Raw genomic sequence first — 14,253 nt, forward strand, 5'->3', positions numbered from 1 at the left:
AATTTTGCACATAAAAGAGTTTAAGAATAAAGCCCACCTCGATTGCTTAGATTTCAAGTATGTTCTTTCCCTTTGTTATCCTGCTTCGCAACCGAGGTTCCACCTTTTAATCACATAGGCATATATCACAAATCAGATTCAACACAACTCCTAACTCATGCATGTCTCAACGCTTTCCATTTTCCCATCGGTTTATCTTAACATCACCAATCAAAATCATGTTCATCATATAAATTTCATTCGCATCTTAACTCTAGATCTATCATCAACATATGTCACACATGAGTGTTTTGCCAACACACACACACAAACACACACACACGACGCACACACGCACACACACACGATTTCACACATACACACATGCATACACTTTCTATGTCCTTCATACCCCACTCTCACTCAATCCAGATGCATGAGGGTTCAAGAATACCGACTAATCGGTTAGAAAGAAGAGGATTAATATGAGAATACCTTTTTGAGAAAACGAACGGTAGAAATCAAAGTATTAGTCTTGGTTCTTCAAAATTCTTGAATTAAACTTCGATTCTTCTCCAAAAGATGACGAAATATTGGAGAATAGAAGAAGAAAAATTGAGAGAGTGAGAGAAGAGAGGGAGGCGTGTACTTTGGGTGGGAGGCGAAAATTTGATGGCTAGGGTTTAGGGGTTTCTCTTATTTATAGAGTTAAATAAAATCTCTAGGTAAATAAGTAGAATGTTTGAGAAGATTTGATTCTACACAATTAAATAAAAATAAATATTGTGGAGTGGGGAAAAAGAAATAAAAAGAACTAGGGTTTCAAGGCATGGAGATTTCGAAAATTATGGCCCTTATTTAGCCAAGATTTCGTTTGGTATATTAAATAAAATTCTTCATTTTACGAGATGCCACACAGCACGGCTCGTTTACGTCCATAGGCATGAGAGGGAGCAATAAGCTGCTGTGGTACAATACCATTTGCGTTAGTAGAGTATGTGTAACATCCCGAAATCTCGAACCCTAATTTTAGAGCCGTAAAATTTTTATTTAATAATATTGATGATGTGGGAGATGTGAATTAAATGATGAGTGATTTATTGCATGATTCCTTGTGACCTAATTGCGAATTGGAGTTGAGATTGAGTTGAATAGTCAAACTTGTTGATGTTATGACGTGGCTATTAAATAGTCAATATTGTTGATAATATTGTGGTGAATTATTTACCTAAGGGATGAGTGAGATTTAATAGGATCATTATTTATTTATTTGAAATTTTCGATGCCTACTACTATTGGAGAAGGAATTCTATTTTTCTTGGATTTAATTATTGCTTGAGATAATTACCTAAATTAAATCCAAAAGTCCGATTTTTCCTTATTTTCCTTCATGAAATTTCGACCCCCATGCCTATTATAAGGAGATTTTCGAAAATCTCCTATTTATGGGAGAGGAGAATATTTAATTATATTATTTGATCCCTTATTTATTCTCTTCCATGAATAAATAAAAATATTCTAGCAAATCTTACCATATCTCAAGGAGATCTTGCCATATCTTATTTTAATTAATATTTGGAATTGATTCCTTATGGAGGAATCAATATTAACGCCTATTCCCTATTCTTAGTGGGAGAATTATTATTTTCTGCTCCGTGATATTTTATTCTACTCCGTGAAATATCTAAATTAAATCATAGGCTAATTAAATAGCCTAAGATTTCGAAATCCCCTTATTCCTCATCAATATTAACGCCAATCTCTCCCACCATATCTCTCCAAATCTTTATTTATTTATTTAAATTGAGGAGAATCAAATCTTCCCAAATATTCTATTTAATTAACTAGAGATTTTATTGAACCCTATAAATAGGAGCAAAACCTAACCCTAGACCACAAAAAATCGCCCCCCACCCCCATTGCACACGCCTCCCTCCCTTTTCTCTCTCTCAATTTTCTTCTACCTTTCTCCAATAATTTTTCATCTTTTGAGAAGAGTTAGAGTTTGATCCTCAAGATTTTTGGAAGAATCGAGTTTCTACTTCGTTTCTACCGTTCGTTTTGACAAGAAAAGGTGAAACCTCGGTTGCGAAGCCGGATAACGAAAGAGAGAAACGTACTTGAAATCTAAGCAGTCGAGGTGGGCTTTATTCTTAAACTCTTTTATGTTGCAAATTTATGAAAGTGGAGAGATAAGGGTGGTAAACTGTTATGCCATGCCTGTGGTTGTTTTGATGATGTTGTGCGTCTGATGCCTAGTTTGAGAGTTCGCTCCATTGGGCTATAGGGCTATGGATATGTATAAATGAATTCGGATCTGAGTAGGGCCGCAAACCCTACCAGGCTAGTGTACATGGTGGGATCGGGAGTTGTCCTTGCTAGTCGGCCGGTCTTGTGGGCGAAAAGTGTGGCCACACTTTCGTCGCACCATGGAAATGTTGTGATTGTGGAAATTGTTGAGAAAACGGGGGAGTTGTTTGACTGACCAGTCTATGAAAATATTTTTGTGATACTCGATGATATTTATTTCGATAATTGCAAACTCGAGTTCACTATGGTAAGGGTGACATAACTATTAAAATGTTTTGGCAACGAGTTCACTGGGTATTTCAAAATACTCAGCCCTGCATGTGTTTTCCCTATGTGCAGGTTGAACGGCGACGAGCGGTGGTGGGTGTTGAGCACATTAATAAAATAAGATAGATATTTTGAACTTCGAGTGTAGTTGTGTCTTCATACATAGCTTCACTTTCTCTTGGTTGCTTCCGCTGAATTTTTGAAACTTATTAGTATCATTTGGTTGTTTTGAACTTATTCCTTTTGAATTAGAAAATCGAGACATATTGTGCTTTTGTTGAATTTATGTCAAACCCTTGACTTTTGATCATAGTTTATGGTATCTATTCTTCATTGATTTTCTTGGTTAAACCGTTGACTTATTGCATTGATAGTTCGTTTAATACCTTGGTCAAATCTCTTTAAATGAAACCCTAGCCTATGTTCTTATTGCTTTTAAGTCCGCCTTGGTAGCAGTCACCGTATTTATTATACCCTAGAAATCTGGGCTGTTACAGTATGGATAGTTGTATCTTTGTTCCAGCACCGTGGAGCCGCGGCAGTTGAGGCAGTAGAGGCTCTGAGCCTCGAGTGGCACCACACATTCCATCCGGCACCACCTGCAGCTTACTCTCTTGCTAGCCATTTTCTCTCTATTAAGACTTTATGATAGCCCACCAGATGTTTCTGTCCTCTCTATATATTGGAACAAGACAAGTAAATAGTGGTACAGAATCTAAGAATCCAACATTGCATGTTTTTACCTTTCATAATTGATAATTGCCTATTTTTCTAAATATACTATTATAATTTCTCCAATCCCAAGTCCCAATAAGTAAAAATTTCAATCCATCCAAGAGCATTCGCAATAAGGCGGACTAGTCTAGCACTAGGACTAACCACAAACACCTTCTACCATATCACTATCACTAGGACTAATCACAGCCTGCCACACCACTAAAACTAACCACAGCCCAATAATAGCCTAACACTAGGACTAGCCGACGCCCTAACTAATAAATAAATACACAAAATTACAAATACAGAATTAAAAATTCGACACGAATACAGAGAAAATGCAACCATTTTATTTCATAAAAAAAAACATACATATTTCAATTAAAAAAGATACAGTGTGCAAAATGAAAGAAAGTGCAACAAGCCGTATATATAGAGTTGAAAAAAAAATTAGAGTTTGCCGATCGCTCGCCGATCGCGTCAACACAATAGCGGACGAGCGATCGGCTAACGCCGATGCACCGCAGACGAGCGCTAATGCATCACTCTCGTCCGTCACCCACTAGCCGGCTCCATAGTCCATTTATATTTTCAATTCAAAAACATTCTAACTTTTGTAAATAGAGATAACCCTTACAGAAAAGCTCGTTATATTCTCTCTTTTACTTTACATTCTTTCTACTTTAATAATTTATTAGTCCATTCGTCCTATAAAAATATGAGCATAGAATATATTATGAAAATTAAGACAAAAATGGTAAAGTAAGAAAGGAAGAGAAAGATAGTTAAAGTAGTGTTAGTTGATAATGAGACTCATTATTATTAGTGTTTGAATAAGTTGTAGTACTAAATAATTTGATGTATAGGGTAATATATTTAGATAAGTTTCCATAAATGAAATGCTCATATTTTTATGAGACAGACGAAAATAGAAAACGCACATATATTAATGAGACGGATGAAGTATTATTTTTTTTAAAACGAGTACAAAAATAAGGCGTGACACCTGTTATAAGATTGAGGCGACACTAATACGACCATCTCCAACCATACACCAAAACTCATTTTTGGTGTAGACAGTTTCTCCAATCATACATTAAATTCAAACCTATTTTCGGATTTTTCAATAGAATGTGTTTACTGCAAAATTTTTGTGAAACAAATACACAATAATGGTGTAAAACTTAAATATAATGTAAATGGTTGAAGTAAAACTAATTTTTAATGACATATACGTATTTATAAATGAGTTTGAGTTTGATGTAAATGGTTACATGATAGTTGTAAAGTGCGGAAATAATTCATTTTCCTGACATTTACAAAGTCTTATTCGAATTGCTGTTGGTAGTGGAAAAAGGATAAAAAAATGGATCACTTTTTTTCGACCTTTTTAGATGACATTTCTTTTGATGATGCCCGTTATAGGAAGTTCCATATTCTCTTTAGATAGCTATCAACTTATTAGAGATTAAAAGAACTAGATTCAGGTTTTCATTTTATTTATTTTGATGTTGGTTTAAAGTTGTTCTTGAATAAGGAAGTTGATGTGAATCACATTTGTATATTTCTGTCCGAAATTATACTTCCTCCGTTATAAGATAAGTGGCTCATATTTGTTTAATTGGTGTCTCATTCTAAGTTAGTCATTTCTCTTTTCAGCAAAAATTAATTTTCTTATTTTATTCTTCACCTACTTTATCTCTTTACTTATCTATTTCTCTCTCTCTCATACTTTACTCTCGTTACTGTAACTCTTCAAATATCAATTCCTTAAATCTCGTGCTGAAAAGAAATGTTTCGTTTATCTTGGAATGAAGGGAGTACACTATTAAATACTTTATAGACCTCATGGTGTTGTAAGTTTGTTTCTAGTAATTCAAGACAAAGTAAATAAAGAAATGTAGTCAGAGTATAAACAACAATAGATCTACCAAGTTGATATCCCAACACATATGAAAACACAAATATCTCCATCTTAGAAAGATTTTGCGTGAGTACATTGCACTCTTAATCGGAGAACGGAAATGAAAGTTCTGACCGTTTTACTAAATTGGAAAAAATTTCAGGATATAGAAATATACATGCCTATCGAAGTCCAATTACTTCAAGGCTTCCAATCCTATCAGATCTCAACTTTCTCCATATATATCTATAAAAAGGGCTCATTGGGTTCATATTTGACGTCTTTTATTCTTTCTTTTATTCATCTCTTCCATCTTTTTTCTCTGCTTTTATATTTCTCTCTTTGCTGAACGGAGAACCATAGAGATTAACACAAGAGAGAATTGAAGACGGGTCGTTATCTCATCCAACTGAATATTCGTCCACAGTGGTATTAGTATTTAGATTTTCTTTATCAAGCCATATGTGGCTAATTTTCTGGATTACTCCTAATTTATAGTAGAAATTATTTTGAACTATTCTCTTTGTCCCCATTACATGTCTCAGTTTTCTATTTGGTTCACCCTATATTAATTATCTCACTTCATTTTTATACTTTCATTAGCGGACCTCACATTCCACTAGCTCATTTTTACTCACATTTTATTATAAAACTATATATATAAAAGTAGAAGTCACACTTCACTAACTTTTTCAACTCATTTTCTACTATGCTTATTCAAACTCTGTGACGGGTCAAATTAGGACACACATTGAGAGAATTGAGGGAGTAAATTACTCTAGAGGATGAATTTCATATTTCTATTAATTTAATTCCTTTCCTTGGGGATTGTTTTTATCTGTACGATTTAGCACACGACTTTTGAATACAATTGTGGCCTTACCTTTGATGTCTTTTTTAACTCGGAGTAAGTAGCAGACTAAGTTAAGAAAATCTAGACTAAAACTGTTCATAGCATAGTTTAAGGGTGGATCAAGGATGCTTGCCTATTTTAGAAATTAATCCATAGCCTACTATGCTGCCTAGCAGGGGTACAAGGTTAGTAAGTTGAGATGTGTTTGTCATATCTTAGTCATACAATTCCCTTACTAGTGTTCAGTTGTGGGTGGGCACAGTTCTTTTCCTTTTGGTGATCTATCTATTTTACTTTTATTGCTTTTATTTTTGCTTTAGTTTATATCCGCAGCTTATCTTCGTTTAAGTAGTATATCCGACATTATTTTTAAAACATTTATTACTTGTTCGTGATTATCTACGAACAAGTGAGGCGCTTCAATTCGGACGTTGTTTTGCAAAAATGATAATAAATTGTTAGAATAGTGAGAAAGTAAAGTAAGTAAGAGAATAATGTATATATGACTCTTTTTTTTATTATTTACTTCTTTACTTTACTTTCTCTTCACTCTAACTATTTATTATCATCTTTGCAAAACAACGGCCGAAAAGAAACGTCACACTTATAGTGGGACAGATGGAGTATTTTGTATGCTAAAACTCACAATATGGGGCACAATGACGACTTCTTGTTGGCAAAGAAATTCTTTATTGTGATTTATGATAGTTTGCATTCACATTCAGATCTGTGTATGGCTGCATCGTTTCTTCAGCTTTGAATTGGATATAAGTATCATTGTACCTTATTAATTGTCATCTAATAGTTGAATTTGTGTATATTCGAAAAAAAATTCTCTCTTTTCTATTTTTTTGAAGTAGCTCATCAGTGTCAATTTTTTGAGTTACCGAAAAGAAGATTTGAAATTATAAAATAATTTTACACCAATTCTTTAATTATACTATAAGACAAAGAATTTGAAACTGAAAAAAAATAATTCCATGCAATTTAATTCCAATATTGTGTATCAAATAGAGCCTCATATTTCAAGTTCATGTTTTTGGTTTCGCTAATTTGGATCAGTGGAAATTATAAATATAGGGCGCGGATTATGATCAAAACAAATATTGATCATATTGCAACTATCATTTTAGGTCATTTTTAGATCACTTTATAAAATCTGGATTTGAAAAATATGGAGATCATTATTAGACTATTTTAGCTCATCCTTTCTAAAGTAAACTACTACAAACTGTCTAAATATGATGACATGCATGGCATCTAAAAATGACCTATGTTATGCAATAAGATTGAGATATGCATATTAAAGAGTTTTATGGAGTCAAATAGTAGCTATTATACAGTTTTATGGAGTCAAGTAGTAGCATTGACATCCATTTAATTAAGTTGATTACACTGATAAACCTGTGCTAAAAACATAGAGGACATACTTTTATTTCAGCTTGTCAAAAAGCAGTAAATTCATTACTTATTTAGTTCTTTATATGCAGGCCATCCATCTCTATAAAGTGAAAGTCTTTGACTGAATGTCAAACTTGTGAGAAGAAGAGAGTTGAGGTTCCTACAATGTACAAGTATACAACCAATAAGTTTATAAATATATCTAATTAATGTGCAAAGGATGTGTTGCAGTTTATAGCTAAATTTGAACTAGAGAAACTTTTACAGGACAGATGGGTCTGTACTTATCTTCATCTCCCAATTTCTTGATTTTTATTGAATTTAGAAAAATTTATGAAAAAGAAAATCCTTTAATATCTTGTTGTGAGGTTACCTGCGTTGATTTGGAGTCATATGTGTTGAGACCAAGAGCCTGTTGTGCTGCCCCGATTCTGTTGTGCAGGGCAAGCAGCAGATTCCCATAACTTAGCTTCTTCTCTTGCTCCAATGTCTGGACAAAGCTGTAAGTAAGCGCCCCCGTTGCAGTGCCCGTGAAAGCCTACATACATATAGCATAGCACCATTCCTTACTATTTAGTAGTATTGCTTAACAATCTTAATGAAATTGGAAAATATGACATACAGTGGTATCTCCTGAGCTCTGATGATCATCACAGGCGCTGATAGAGATGGCAAAGCCCCCACTAGTGCCTTTGTAGGTAGCATTCGGGAGACGATGATCCTCCCACCTGTAGTACGCTTGCCTGATCAAACACATAAGGAGTGAGTGAGTGAGTGACATATATATAGTGGTAGTGGGGTGAATGATCTAAGTCAAGATAAAATTAAAACCTATTGATTCTGCAAACATTTGGGAGATCTAAAAAGGTGCCACTGAAGCAAGTGTCAATGATGGCATGAAGGGTAGCCCCTCTTGGCAACGGCCTAACAATGGTCGCGTTCAGTTCATCATCCAGTATCCTTCCCTCTGTCTCGTAGTCAACGGGTAGTAAGGCCTCATCATACCCATCCACCTCGTCCCCATCGCGGTCCCTCACCTGTGACCCGTGCCCCGAGTAGTGGAACACCAGCGAGTCCCCTGCTCGGGTGCCTTCAACCAGCCACCTCAGAGCGTTACGGATGTTTGTCTTCGTCGGAGCACGCCTGTAGTCCGCTTCCTCCTCTGCACCAAATATTTTCTCAAACCCATCCACAGTTCATATCTCTCATATCTTAATGCCAAATTGATAAGTTGAGAGAGAGAGATGGAGAATAAAAGTAGGACATACCAAAATGACAAAACGAGACTATTTTTTTTGGGGACGGGGAGTATAATTTTGCAAGTATATACTATACCTGTTAGGACGAGGATACTGGAAGGGGAAAAGCGGAACCTCTGGAGAAGAAGCTTCTTCATGGACATGACGTCGTTGACACTGCCTTGAAGGCTCTGTCTATGCCCCTTGTAGGTGATACCGCACAGCACAGCTCGTTTACGTCCATAGGCATTAGAGGGAGGATTCAGCTGCTGTGGTGGTGCATTGCTTTGATACATACCATTTGCTGCATAGCCTTGGTTAGTAGAGTATGGAAAGTTGTAGGTTCGTTCCAGCACTGTGGAGCCGCGGCAGCTAGGGCAGTAGAGGCTCTGCGCCTCGAGTGGCACCACACAGACCATCCGGCACCACCTGCAGCTTACTCTCTTGCTCGCCATTTTCTCTCTAAGTCTCTTGGCTTGTACAAGAGTGTATGTTAGCCCAACATGAAATGCAAAGCATTTTTTCCTCTTTATTTATCGGAAGATGAGGATAGTGGTAGAGAATCCAAGAATCAAACATTGTGAATACTCAAATATAATGAAGCTTTTTGTGAAGTTTGATTGGGTTCCATGCTTATCAGGATATCATTCTCTAAATAAATAAATGAATTTTGTTGAATGCTGATTCTCTTATGCCAAAAAAGCTTCATTCATGTGTTTCATGATTCACTGATTTTTCAAAATGTGCATGTATACATACTTTGCATTGATGCTTTGCAAGAAATGGCCAATAATACTTGGGATTTTATTTGACATTGTCAATAAAAGTACATCTTTTTCTTGGTATTTCTAAAAGTGATAATGTCTGATATCTATTTGAGCTATGCTTTTTTTCAAAAGGCATTAGTATTGTAATATATACAAATTCGTGTCTCCTGCTTTCTGAGTTATCAGTAATTTAGAATTAATCACAGTCCAATTATATTTTCAATTAAAAGACCTTCTAACTTTTGAAAAAGTTGTCCTAGAAGATTTGGCTACTGAATACTAAATCAACATGCCAAACTCTGTTTTAGTCAATATAAAGATATTGAAATAAATTCCTAGATACCCAAAAATCCAACGAGGTGACTCATTATTCCATCACTAATAAGGCATAATTCAAACTATTTTTCGAATTTAAGGTGACTCATTATTCCATCACCATGCCATAATTCAAATTTCTTTGGAATGTAGAGGCTTTTGATGTGAATTAAACTAAGCTTAAACATTTTATTTTCGATGAATTTCATACCTTTATAAGAGTGTCCACAGTGGAAGGCCGCGGTGGCACCGCAGCGGAGGAGAGAGTGCCGGGAAGGCGGCGTGGACGGGGCGGTGGTGGCGGTGGCAGCCACGGAGGCGGTGGCGGAGCCGCGGCGCCTATTGCACGCCAGAAAAAGCCAAGGCGGTGTTTTTGAATTTTTTTATTTTTTAAAAAATTTTATCTATAAAATATCTATTCCCAATTCTTTTTTTTTATTCCATTCCATTCTATTTATTTTTGTCCAATTAATTTTGTTCCAGTCCAATTAAAATATACGAACAATTGATAAAATAATATTGGCTGTGGCGGAGTTGTTATTGGACCGGACAAGTTTTTGAGGTTGTGGACAAGTTTTTGCGCGTTATTGTGAACACTATATAGTCATTGTCATGTGGTGCTCTGGTTAGTCATAATGGCGTTTAATATGCATTAAACCTAGCTAGGTGTATTTTAATCTATCTCAAGGTGAAAAAAATAAAATGCTTGGATTACTAACAAGAAACAATTCATATAACAACATGGTCTAAAATAATACTTTCTCCGTCCCACCATAAGCGAGTCACTTCTTTTCAGCACTCGTTTTAAATGAGCAGTAGTCTTTAATAGTTAGTAAAGAGCGAGTAAAATAAGAGATATATGCAGAGACTAAGCTAGTAAAAAATTTGGGTAAAGTATGAGAGAGATACTTTCAATGCTTAGAAATGAGATTATTTCTTATCGACATTCTAAAATGGCAAAATATGACTATTTTTCATGGATGGAGAGAGAGTTTTTTTTCATATTTTATAATAAGAAGCTTTTATGAGGTTGAGGTATGAGGTCATGTCCTAAAAATAATAATTGTGGGGTTTTCTCTGAATTGCCTTTGGTAGTGGGAAAAGAATCGAAGTGTTGTTGGTTCTTCAACAAGCGGCATCCCTATCTATATGGCATCAGATTTCTTTTTTTATGACCGATGGTTTCTTGGAATTCTTTTTCTTGCTTCGAGTCCTCTTTGCTCCAAATTCCAGTAGTAAGTGGCATATGATACAACAAGGAGGGACACGACAAAATCACTCATAATAAAACTGCTGAGGCCAGAAACGATCGATGGACCAAATGCCGATATAGCCCGCTTCTCATTGACATACATATACACACATTTATAGTTTATTACAATGGGAGACACATACAAGTACTAGCATGGTATCCCTAATATCTTAAAGGAACTCGGGCTACCATATAGTATAGATGTACGATAGAGAGAGATCGATAGACATAATACTAGCTATGATAGGGTTTCAGCTTCATGTTTAAACAACTTAAGCATCCATGGGAAGTAGGAGCAAAAGTAGTTAAGAGTTAGCAATGAGAATTTACCTCCGGTGGCATGGTCGAGTTAGTCTCATATATACTGCAACAACGGAATAAGATCAGCTCCTCAATAATACCATTTGGAACTTCTCTCCTCAAAAGGACTGCTACTGAAATGCAAGAAAAGTCAAAGCAATAAAAGTTATCTCCTTCACCCTCAAAGTTCTTCAATATGAGAGACGCATAAAAGAAAAACTACCAAGCATATACAAATAGTGCCATGTGTGCCTAAAGCTGAAACTGATTGAGCATACTCATCATAACATTTCAATCAGAGCAGGAATATATGTTTTCTGTGGGAAGTAATGAACATAGCTATCTTTAATTGTCGCAAGGGACAGAATAGACAACCATAATGGAAATATCATGCATGCTTCAGAAATTAAATAACTTGATTTTTTATAGCTCTGAGAATAAGGGACACTGTTATGGAATAAGTAAATATCACCATAACATTCGGCTTTGGTAAGTTAGAGAATTTACCCACAATAGCAGCTGTGATGTTGCCCAAAAGTCAGAAATTATGAGAATCCATTGAGAGACCTCCATCAAAGTGTCCAGATATTTTGGCCTTGCACGTTGGACACATATAACCTATAGAATCTGATAGAGTTTCTGATTCAAAACCCTCGAGTTTAAACTCTGCTCTGCACCAAACACACACGGTTAGCTGGTTTGTGTGCAGAGTATTCAGCATAATTTCCTCTTGACCAAATCCAACTGAAGTATTAAATTCATCTTCCATCCCGTTGTTACTATCCAGATTGATGGAGCCCCCTGGCAAAAGGGACAACTCTTGCTCATTCCCAAAACCATACTTGAATGGCTCCATATCATCAAACCTGAGCTCTTCAAACCCAGTAACATTCTCAAGCTTTTGATCAACCACAGAAAATTCATGCTCTCCCTGCATATAAGCATAGTAGAATATTTTGATCATATATAAAATTTGTATGTCTGCCCTCATAAAACATAATAAGGTCAAAACAAAAATCGAGTAGAATATTAAAAGCTAGAGCTGATCGAAGCATTTTACAAGTCCAGAAAATCGATACATACTCCTTACCGGATTAATTGCCGCAAATCGCCACAAAAGCTGCTGCCAGAATGGGGGAGAAGGAGTCTGTATCGATTTTAATAATAGTAAAGCCACGTTCTGCCTATGCGTGACTAAAGCCGCATTCACTCTATGCGGGATTAAACCCACTTTCCTAAAACTCGTCTTTAAAGCAGCTATGCGGCTTGACCAAATCCAGAAATATAAAAAGGTTCACATTTAAGGAACCTAAATCCTATACTCTCCTAAAAGATGAAAAAAACCTGTACGTATGTGTTCCAATACAAGGCTTTCTAGTTTTGGACTGTAACATTTCGTGGAACAGAGCTAAGATGTACAAAAACAAATTGTTTTAACAAACTACTATTAACACAAGCAGCCAAATGATACCTTATTTGACATGGAATCAAAGGGTGGGAAGAACTGAAATGACTGGCTCAAGGGACCCGAAGAAACTCCACCTTCAAACATAATCTCTTCAACAGTAAGCTCAGGTGCATTTTGTAGATGATCCTCACTAGGCTGCAAGGATCTGTTTTCATGATTCACTTCCAAGCTACTGTTCTCACACTTCTGAATCTCACATGACCTAGCGGCCCCCGAGTCACTTATGCAAGTGGTATCTGCCTTGATGGTCACATTATTAAATTTATCATCATTCGGGATGCCATTGTCCTTTGTCGAAGGCTTGGCTACCATGATCCAAGTCTTCAAGAAGAGTTTCTGTCAACACTGCAATCCTCTGCTTGAATTTTAACAGGATCTGGAGTTAATTTTCCTTCAGGACAACTCAAGGCTGCCTGAGCTTCTTCTACTCTCAAAACTACAGCAGACTGATTTGTGGTGGTTTCTTCAGTATTTACATTAGTTGAAGTCTCAAAAATAGAATTATGAGCAATTTCAACCAAAGCATCCATCTTTGATGACCTTTCTCCATCCAGCAACGAGGACTCAGCATTTACAGGGGCATCAACAGGAGCACCTAGTTTACCAGAGCTTTTTCCAGTGTTCCTGACATGACTACCTACATGACCATTATAGCTACGCCTTTCCTGAAAAACCTTGTGGCAGAACTGGCATTCGTATTTTCCATCTTTGATTATCACACCCTCTCCAACAGGTGTCCCAAGTTTGTATCTTTTAGTAGTCTTCTGGTGGAACGAAAACAGATGCTGCAAATAAACATTCTTCTCGTCAAACGTCAGTTTACATTTGAAACATTCAAAGATGTCCCGAACTTGAACTTCAGGGAGATTCTCAATGCCCATCATAGCAATCCTCATTCTCATGTGCACTGGATGAGTTTATAGCCACCGGTGCTGAATGGGCTACACGATGGGACGCGGCATATCATCCGTCTTGCCAGCGAGACGGAGCAGAGAGAGAGGGCTTGCAATTCCGATTGCGACAGGTGGTTGATGTCGATACGAGTCAAGTCTTCCGCTTTGATTCCGGCGGGGGCATGGGAGGAGGAAAGAGGCGGCGGAGGAACGACGCTCGCCATTTACATTCGGCGCGCACACAGTGGAGGTGAAAGTGTGTTAAACGGAGTGGAGGTGATGACCGGTCTGTACAGTGAGGTGGCCCGTTAGAGGTTGGTAAGGATAAGAAGTGAAATATGTTGTGAGGCGGATTGCCCGAAGTGGACATGCTTTCCTTTTCTTACCGGTTTACGTTGGAGGGGTACGTTTGGAATTTTGTGTCTACACTCACTATACTGAATTTTTCGGTAATACTCCATAAAAGAAAATGAAAACAGACTTTTGGTAGCTTGGGTAACTTAGGTTGGTTACACTTAGAGCATCCAAGGGAGCCACGGCCGGGCCACGGGAGAGCGTGACTCCCTCTGATGACTGGGGTGGGCAGTAGT

General features: G+C 36.7%; 2 protein-coding genes across 3 annotated transcripts; both read right to left on the reverse strand.

The window, feature by feature from the left end:
• Positions 1-7,401: 7,401 nt before the first annotated feature.
• LOC125193434 (metacaspase-1-like) lies at positions 7,402-9,273 on the reverse strand. The gene is made up of 5 exons (XM_048091222.1): positions 8,766-9,273; positions 8,262-8,592; positions 8,053-8,173; positions 7,804-7,968; positions 7,402-7,590 (listed from the first exon to the last, which is right to left on the reverse strand). Exons 1-5 carry the CDS (start codon positions 9,121-9,123, stop codon positions 7,531-7,533), a joined length of 1,035 nt encoding a protein of 344 aa, XP_047947179.1. The 5' UTR covers positions 9,124-9,273; the 3' UTR covers positions 7,402-7,530.
• A 1,790-nt stretch (positions 9,274-11,063) lies between these two features.
• Positions 11,064-13,716, reverse strand: LOC125193435. 2 transcript variants are annotated; one of them, XM_048091224.1, is made up of 3 exons: positions 12,774-13,716; positions 11,810-12,233; positions 11,064-11,433 (listed from the first exon to the last, which is right to left on the reverse strand). In XM_048091224.1, exons 1-2 carry the CDS (start codon positions 13,080-13,082, stop codon positions 11,841-11,843), a joined length of 702 nt encoding a protein of 233 aa, XP_047947181.1. In that variant the 5' UTR covers positions 13,083-13,716; the 3' UTR covers positions 11,064-11,433; positions 11,810-11,840. The 2 variants fall into 2 exon arrangements, with proteins under 2 accessions (XP_047947181.1, XP_047947180.1); XM_048091223.1 differs by having other exon boundaries at positions 11,064-11,436.
• Positions 13,717-14,253: the final 537 nt, after the last annotated feature.

The sequence above is a fragment of the Salvia hispanica genome, chromosome 6, assembly GCF_023119035.1.
Source record: "Salvia hispanica cultivar TCC Black 2014 chromosome 6, UniMelb_Shisp_WGS_1.0, whole genome shotgun sequence".
Taxonomy (NCBI): Eukaryota; Viridiplantae; Streptophyta; class Magnoliopsida; order Lamiales; family Lamiaceae; genus Salvia; species Salvia hispanica.

Excerpts from the sequence above, each read along its gene's own strand:
- LOC125193435 (XM_048091224.1), bottom strand. The coding sequence starts at position 13,082 with ATGGTAGCCAAGCCTTCGACAAAGGACAATGGCATCCCGAATGATGAT. Across the intron at positions 12,234-12,773 it reads TTGATTCCATGTCAAATAAG|GGAGAGCATGAATTTTCTGT; the intron begins GTATCATTTGGC and ends GCTTATATGCAG.
- LOC125193434 (XM_048091222.1), bottom strand. The coding sequence starts at position 9,123 with ATGGCGAGCAAGAGAGTAAGCTGCAGGTGGTGCCGGATGGTCTGTGTG. Across the intron at positions 8,593-8,765 it reads CAGTATCCTCGTCCTAACAG|AGGAGGAAGCGGACTACAGG; the intron begins GTATAGTATATA and ends TATTTGGTGCAG. Across the intron at positions 7,969-8,052 it reads AGAGCTCAGGAGATACCACT|GCTTTCACGGGCACTGCAAC; the intron begins GTATGTCATATT and ends ATATGTATGTAG.